Source organism: Microtus ochrogaster, unplaced genomic scaffold, assembly GCF_000317375.1.
Source record: "Microtus ochrogaster isolate Prairie Vole_2 unplaced genomic scaffold, MicOch1.0 UNK7, whole genome shotgun sequence".
Classification (NCBI taxonomy): Eukaryota; Metazoa; Chordata; class Mammalia; order Rodentia; family Cricetidae; genus Microtus; species Microtus ochrogaster.
In genome coordinates, this window is record NW_004949105.1 from 6,520,806 (window position 1) to 6,529,290 (window position 8,485).

General features: G+C 51.2%; 1 protein-coding gene across 1 annotated transcript in view; it reads left to right on the plus strand.

Moving 5' to 3' along the window:
- Positions 1-8,381: 8,381 nt before the first annotated feature.
- The window catches only part of Rab20 (RAB20, member RAS oncogene family), an 18,513-nt gene continuing 18,409 nt past the window's right edge, over positions 8,382-8,485 (plus strand). The window contains exon 1 of the mRNA XM_026788814.1: positions 8,382-8,413. Within this exon, the coding sequence (XP_026644615.1) occupies positions 8,398-8,413 (16 nt within the window). The 5' untranslated portion in view covers positions 8,382-8,397. The remainder of the gene's footprint in view (positions 8,414-8,485) is intronic.

The following is an 8,485-nucleotide window of genomic DNA, read 5'->3' on the forward strand; positions in this document are numbered from 1 at the left end:
GCGTCAACCCGGGCTGATGAGGAACGCGGGTGTCCGAAGGAAGGCTCTCTGGAACTTTCACCTTCGGTCCCTCCCAGGTCCTAAGCTCCAAGTTTGGCAGTACACAGGTTCCAAGGTGGGGGTTGAGCGGTACGTGACCTGCTAGAGAGGGGTGGGGGATGGAGGCGTGAGGGTTGTGGTGGCGTAGTCTGGGCCCTGGAGCGGGGTTCCAGCAAAGAGGGTGGGGGCGGAACTGGAGAGGGGCTTGGAGGAGAAGCGATGGGAAGGAGTGGGGTCTGTGGGGGCAGGGGCCAGGGCTCTGGGACGGGGAGGGAAATGAAGCGGGGGTGGGGTTTGGGATTGCAGGGACGCAGGAGGGAGCATGAGTGAGGAGGAAGGGGGAAGAATGGGTGGACGTGGGGCTGAGGAGCAAGAACTTATTTGGGGAGGGATGGGAAAGAATAGGGGCGTGGTAGAGGTGTTGGGGCACTGGGGAAGGGGCTTGGAAAAAGAAGGCGGGGCCGGGGCGGCCCTGGGGGCGTGGGTGTGGGCGTGGTGGCCGGGAACCCCACGTGGGCCTGGGGGTTGAGTTCACTCTAGCCCGGAGAGCCTTAGCGGGCTTCCTCTTCGGCACTTCAGCGCGTCCCGACCTCAGGTCTGGGCCACTAGAGTCCGGGGTCCCTGGGAGCTCGGGGTCCGCTACCCCTGGCGCCCTGGGCGGGTGACCGAGGGGCGCAGGAACCACCTCCTCCGCGACCATGCGGAAGCCGGACGGGAAGATCGTGCTGCTGGGGGACATGAACGTGGGCAAGACGTCGTTGCTTCAGCGCTACATGGAGCGCCGCTTCCCGGACACGGTCAGCACCGTGGGCGGCGCCTTCTACCTGAAGCAGTGGCGCTCCTTCAACATCTCCTTATGGGACACCGCAGGTGAGGGCGGCCCCGCCGGTACAGGCTGTCTTCCAGCTCCGCGGGGCGAGGAGTTGTCCTCTCCGGGCGCTGGGTCTCCAGCTCAGACTGTGGCGTTCATTGCTCCTCTGTCCCCGCTTGTCCTGCTTTGCTGACTGGGAAAATCTCCAGTTCAGCCCATTCTGTGCGTCTTCGCGAAGATCCAGGTTATCCTGGAAGAGATCTCTGGTCCTCATCTTAGGTGCTTTAGTGTCCCCCTCAGGGTACCCTCCTTTGGTGTGCCAAGCAGTTCGAGGTGTCGAGCAGAGCTGCTATTATTGGCCCCCTTATAAACGAGAAAACTGAGGCAGAGAGTGTTGGATCGCCACCACTGGATGTAAGTCAACTGGAAACCCGAGCTGGAATTGCCTCTGCGACTCAGGGTTATTTACCCACTGCTGGGTTTGGCTGGTGCGCGCAAGTCATGTGCGTGGAATAGGTTCCTGTACTGGCCTTTTAAAGATAGGTAGTTAATTATTTTTAGTGCGTGTACTGTTTGTGATTTTTCCAGTAGGTCCATCTTCGTTTTGGACTATAGGTTAGCACTGGTTTGTTCCGCTTTTTCTTCCTTTTCCATGATAAAGAAATAAGATATTTTAAGTGAACAAACAAACAAACCCGGAAATGGTATAGTTTCGTAGAATGAGGTTTCCGATGTCTGAAACTCCAAGTTCTGATGTACTCAAAAGTCTTGCTCCTAATCCCTGACTTCTTGCTTTGGGCATATCAATCTGTCGGCTAGTAATGCACTCTCTGATGAAAACCGAGTGAGTGGCGCTCTCTGGCGCCTTCTCTGCTGTTCGCATCCCCCTCCCTCCCTGTTCCTTCCTTAGCCCTCGTGGGGTATGCACTGGTTCCTAGTTTCCACGTCTTTCCTCTGACTTCATTCCAGGTTGTAGGTGAAGCCTCTGATTTTTCTCAGGCTGCCCGCTTGCCTGGCACTCAGCGCCCATGGATGCAATCTCGGAGAATCAAGCCCAGTCAGTCCGTGGATTCCTTTCCCAGTCTTGGACAGAGTTCTGCTTCTTTGCTGGGTTTAACTGCTGCCCTTGGTGTATAGGGGAGAACACGGAATTGGTCGTTTTTTTCCCCCAACATCTCTTGATGTTTCTGGATTAGACACACACGTGTGGCCACAGCACACGTCCCCGAAGGGCATGAAGGAACAGTTTCACTTTGCTGGGTGAATGCATCCTGATCTTGGTCACCAGAGGATTTTGTAACACTGCTGATGTGATGATATCCTGAGACTTTGCTGGTTCCTCTCGTGGGGTTGGTAGCAACCCGACTAGTTTCCCAGCCTCCCTGGCTGCTTTTGTTTCCTGGAACACCAAGTGTGAAGCCAGATGACGAGGGAGCAAGGCGGGGTGGCCAGGCTCCTTCTCCACATTCCTGATGTCTGTGCACACATACTTGGGGGACTGCTTGGGGGACTGAGGTACAGGGTCAACAGTGGCCCATGTGACTAATTTAGTGCCTACTTTGGTGGTGACTTCTGGGCTGCTAGTCACCTGGAGGGAGCAGAGACGAGGGAGTAGTTACTGTCCAGGATTCTGTGTGCAGTAACTAGCGTAAAGTCCCTGCCTCTTCCCCAGTTGACTTTTAGAGTAATTTCCATAACGAAGACTGACCGAAACTTACTTGCTAGCTCTCCAGCTCCGTAGGTGGGTGGCAGCACACACCTGTGAGGGCTTTGCGACCAGTTGTAGTCAGAAACACAGCAGCTGGCCAGGATTTGTGTTTTGACTCTTGACTGTTCACGTGTTTGGCATCTGGAGCTTGCTAAGTACTTGTGCTGGGTGTGGCTGGGGATAGGAAGAACATGCCGGCTCATTAGGCATCTTATTCTCTTAGTGTAGAGTTTCAGAGGTAGCCCAGGGGCAGGCATGTAGGTTGCAGACCTTGTCTGTAGGGGTCCAGGCATCCCCCATTGTTCTCTGGTTCTCATATACCTTTCCCAGATGGTCTGAGAGGGACCATCACCCTTTGTGGGATGGTCAGGCCAGGATGGGATGATCAGAGCTGCCAGTGGTGTGGTGGTGTTACCTGCCATTAGCAAACAGAAGCCAAACATCTTCCATGTGCTAAGTTCTGTTTCTAGCTCAGACCTATGCATGGCAGTGGACTGAACAGACTAGACAACTGTCATCTCAGGGTTATCCAGGTGTGCATCTCGTGGACTGTAAGCGGACTTTTCTTTCCTGCCCGCCAGTTCTCAAATAATCTATGCAGAGACTTGGTATGAATTATAAATGCTCAGCTGATAGCTCAGGCTTATTACTAACTAGCTCTTACAACTTAAATTAACCCATTTCTATTAATCTACATCCTGTTTCATCTCTGTGTCCTGCTGGCGACTCCTCTGACTCTGATCTTATCCTTCCCAGTGTCCTTAGCCTGGTTTTCCCGCCCAACTTTATCCTGTCCAGCTATTGGCCAGTCAGCTTTTTTATTAAACCAATTATGGCATAATTTACACAGTGTACAGAAGGATTATTCCACAGTAATGAGCTGGTCTTGGAGCTTCAGATTCCAGAAGAGGGGGAAAGCAAGGCCTGAGTTTCCTACCAATCTCAGATCTGTTTGGAAGGTAGTACAGTAGTATGAGAAAGTAGCCGAGGGGCCAGTACAGACCCCTGCAGGCTGGACACTGGTCACGTGTTTGTCCTAGCTCTTTCTGGCTGTAGCCTCAAAGTCCGTCTCCCCACCCCCCTCCTGGCTCCTGGAGATGAGTTTGGGAAAGCAACTTAGAGCTCCAGCTCAGAACTGGGTCCTGCTCCTCCATCCGTGCTCAGCCCCTGTATCTTCTTCCTCGTCCTGGTGGTTGGTGCTGCTGCTACTGTTGCTGCTGGGTTCTTGGGATAGAGCTTTTGCTTGTGGCATGGATCAAGGGGATGCAGATAGGCGGGGAGTGAGAGCCTGCTGTCCACAGCCTGCTCTCTTCAGAGGGCCCTCTCTCTGTTGCTGCTGGACGCTCTGGCCCTTTAGTCCTTTGATATACTAACAGAAGGTTGTCCTATACACCCAAGGTGCAGCAGACTTTCCTCACAGGGTGTTGAATACTGCCTGTGGTCTGGACCTCACCTGTCACTTTCCCTTTCCGATGACAGTGCCGCCCTCTGTCTTTCTTTGCTCCATGTTAATACAGGTGGCAGGGAGAGCCAGGTTTCACCTCCAGCAGAGCCAGGCCACCTTCCGCATTTGCTTGGAAAGTCCTCAGCTTCATCACCTGAATGCTTTGCCACTCCCCCCACCACACACACACACAGAGTCACAGACACAGATCAGTTTCCTGAGACCGTGTCCCTTCCCTCTAGGTTCCTCTAACTCACTCCTTTCCAAGAGAGGTTCACCAGCAGAGCCAAGGCCTTGTCTTTCCACTAATCCCTAATAACACAACTCCGGATTTCCTAAGGTGATGCAGGAGAGGGGGAGCGAGGGCCCCCTTCCCTCTACCTCCCCACCAGTGAACTTGCCACAGCCTGTTTCCACAGCCATTCTAGGCAGCCTAGGCCAGCTCTCCCTCATGGCCCACCTGCTCCTGTCCTCTGCCAGTGGCACTGCTGAGCCACTTCACACATGTCACAGTGGACATATGTCACACGGTAGCCCACCCCCATCACTGGCAATCCCTAGTTTAGCGTTCATTTGGTTTGCTGCTCTAGCAAGTAGAAACTGAAAACAATGTGCATTATCTCCGCCTGGTCCGGAAGTCGGAGGTCCTCAGCTGGCTACAGTTCAAATGACAGCGGGGCTGTGTCCTTATCACAGGAATCCCATTTCTGCTGCTTCAGCTTTGGGAGTCTTCCATGGCTTCTGGCTCCTTTGTCTTCTGTTCTGGAAACAGCTGTGGCTGGTGGAGTCTCTCTCTCCCTGGAACCCTGCAGCTGAGGGTCCTGTCCTCCTTGATCTCTCTTTGTTTTGAGATTGGCTGAATAGGCATCTTTGCTTCACTCTCTACTTATTCTGTCTTTGTAAAACTTTTTAGGTGGACTGCAGACAGGGAAAGAGGTCCGCCATTCTGGGGCAGCCTTCTGGATGTATTTTCCCTTTCCTTACAGTGTAACTTCTGGCAAATGCTGTCAGAGCTACTTTGGAATCTCCCTGCTGGCAGGCGGTGTGGGCACTTTTTGTGCCTGGGTAAAGACTCTTTCGAAAGACAACGTGATTTCCTCAGCGCCTGAAGCTTTTGTAATTTAAAAGTCCCGTAACTGCTGGGCAGGGCGTCCTGACTCACGGACTCAGAGGACTTTGCAACTAGTCTTTGCTAACAGCTTTTCTCTCTCTTCCAATAAATGTGTACAGGAATGGAATCCACGGATTTCAGAAAAGGAGGAGTTTGGTGTGTTTGCCTTTTCCTTTAGTTTTGAAAAATTAGAGGTGTATTTACCACACTCATTTTGTGGGATGCTCACAGACTACTAGAATTTTAAAAAGACATTAACACGATCGTTGCTCATGTACGTGTGTACAGGCAGGCACATGCAGGTCAGAGGACAATTTTATAGAGTTGTTTCTCTGCATCTGCCTTGGCCTCTGGGGATGGAACAGAGATCGTCAGCTTTGCACACCGGCTGAGTCATCTTGCCAGCCCCAGATTATTAGAATTTTATTGAAGCTCCTGAGCTTGGAAACTTTCCAAGTGGGGCATTTTCTTGAAAAGCTACTGGCCTAAGTGGAATTAAATTAGCAAACATGAAACACAGTTCCTCGGGGTGTGTTTATGTATTGCTCAGAGAACCCGGGCATGGCGTTCCTTAATTATAACTCTACTGGCGTTGTCTAGAAGACACATTGTGTCACAGAGCATTAACACTCTCACCCAACTTGCCTAGCCAAGGCGCCATTTTTTATGTTGTGGCCCAGTTTTCTTTTTTTAGATAAAATTATTTTAAGTTGGCCAGGTGGTGGTGGTGCATGCTTTTTTTTTTTTTTTTTTTTGCATTTTAGTACCAACAACAAGAAGGGTTTTTTTTAATTTATTTATTTATTAAAGAATTCTGTCTCTTCCCCGCCACCACCTCCCATTTCCCTCCCCCTCCCCCAGTTAAGTCCCTCCCCCCTCAGCCGGAAAAGCAATCAGGGTTCCCTGCCCTGTGGGAAGTCCAAGGAACCCCCACCTCCATCCAGGTCTAGTAAGTTGAGCATCCAAACTGCCTAGGCTCCCACAAAGCCAGTACGTGCAGTAGGATCAGAAACCCATTGCCATTGTTCTTGAGTTCTCAGTAGTCCTCATTGTCTGCTATGTTCAGCGAGTCCGGTTTTATCCCAGGCTTTTTCAGACCCAGGCCAGCTGGCCTTGGTGAGTTCCCAATAGAACATCCCCATTGTCTCAGTGTGTGGGTGCACCCCTCGCGGTCCTGAGTTCCTTGCTCGTGCTCCCTCTCCTTCTGCTCCTGATTTGGACCTTGAGATTTCTGTCCGGTGCTCCAATGTGGGTCTCTGTCTCTGTCTCCTTTCATCGCCTGATGAAGGTTAATATTCAGGAGGATGCCTATATGTTTTTCTTTGGGTTCTCCTTATTTAGCTTCTCTAGGATCACAAATTATAGGCTCAATGTCCTTTGTTTATGGCTAGAAACCAAATATGAGTAAGTACATCCCATGCTCCTCTTTTTGGGTCTGGCTTACCTCACTCAGGATAGTGTTTTCTATTTCCATCCATTTGCATGGTGCATGCTTTTAATCCCAGCACTTGGGAGGCAGAAGTAGGTGGATCTCTGTGAGTTCGAGGCCAGTCTGGTCTACAGAGCGAGTTCCGGGACAGGCTCCAAAGCTACAGAGAAACCCTGTCTCGAAAAACAAAAACAACAAGAACAAAAAAAAAAAAAAAAGAAAAAAAGAAAAAAAATTATTTTATGTGCATGGATATTTTGTCCGCGTGTCTCTGAGTACCGTATGTATGCAGTGCCCACAGAGGTCAGAAGAAGGTGTCGATCCTCTGGGACTGGAGTTACAGACCATTGTGAGCCACCACATAGGTGGTGGGGATTGAACTCAGGACCTCTGGAAGAGCAGCCAGTGCTTTTACCCTCTAGTTGTCTCTCCAGCTCCTTCCTCATTTAGCTTTAAGCTTTAGTCTCAGCCGTGTCTGTAGGCATGAAGATCCACTTCCTCAGTAGCTTCCACTGGTGACTCCGCAGGGAGCTTGCCTAGATCGGGAGTGAGCGGCATTGAATGAATGAGTTGGATGGACTTCAGTGATGATGGGGGGGGGGTGCACTTGAGCTGCTGTCTGCTTGTAGGATCATTTACATTCCCGCTACAGTCTTGCAAGGCTGATACACATCATACCAACCTCAGGGGAGGCCCCATGGTGCCCTATCAGCCTGGTTATTTGCCTTTCAAGGACCCTGGCAAGCAGCAGCAAGACTCTCTCCACAGAGAGTTACACAGTGAGGAAGTGGCTGAGCTGGAATCAGAGCCTGGTGAACTGCTCCAGGGTTTAACTGAACCCCTGCTGTGCCCTTCAGGGGTGATGTCACACTCAGGAGAAAGTGGAGGGAAGAGTTCTCAATGTTTGTGTTCATGACCCCTGTATGCTAGTGCACATCACTGCGTGCGATATCCGTGAACTGCAAGGGTGTAACAGTACACTGAGGTGCCAAAGTTAAAATCATCCCACCTTAAGGCTGCCTATCACACAGCTAACTGGAGGAATTGTTAAGAAAAAAAAATCCTAAGAAGGACAGCCCCTCTGGCACAAAGAAATCCAATTAGGTCAGATCAAACCAAATCAAAATGCCCATCGTTTTATTAAGTGCAGCGGTCTTGGGTGGCCGAGAGTATGGCGGGGAAACAGGAAAGCAGGGAGCCCAAGCAAACCCGGAACCAAGTGTTTCTCCTCTGGGAGCCCACTTAAATACCCTGTGGGAGTGGTCCTGACCCCTCACTGGAACTGGCATGCTGGGATTTGGAGTCCAGACCAATATACTCCCAGTCCAGGGGGCTGGGATGGATGCCAGGGGCTGGGGCTATGCTCCAGATTCAACAGGAATATGTTCAAATACATATTGAGTGCTCTTCTCTCTCATCACGTATTCTTCTCAGCTGAGGAACATTTTTGAGTGTCTGAAGGCTGCAGTCCCATGCTAGGCATGGCCATGGGGCAGGGTGCCTCCTTTGTTGTATGCATGTCCCCATTCTGGCTGAAGACTGTGTCCTACACGGAGACCGGTCCTGTAGCCCGCTCCTGGTGCATGGAGTCCTGAAGACAGACGCACACTTAGTTCTGTGTCAGAGTTCAGGATGTACTGCTTGTGAACAGCTGGCTCGGCCGGGCTCGGCCAGGAGTGAGGCATGATGTCCTATCTATGTCACAACACACACTCCCATGCCTGTCCCGAAGACCAGAGAGCAGTCAGGAGTGTCACAATGCCTAGGGCTGGTCGTGGTGTGCTTCAATAAAATAGCAGCTGAAGGAGCAGCTTTGCAACTGCCTGGGAGGCCGCCAGCTCAAAGCTCTCCTGGAATGACTGTTTCACTGGGTGAGTGTCATATATCAATCTGTTGATTTCATTGGTTAAGCAATAAAAAAACTGCTTGGCCTTCATAGGTTA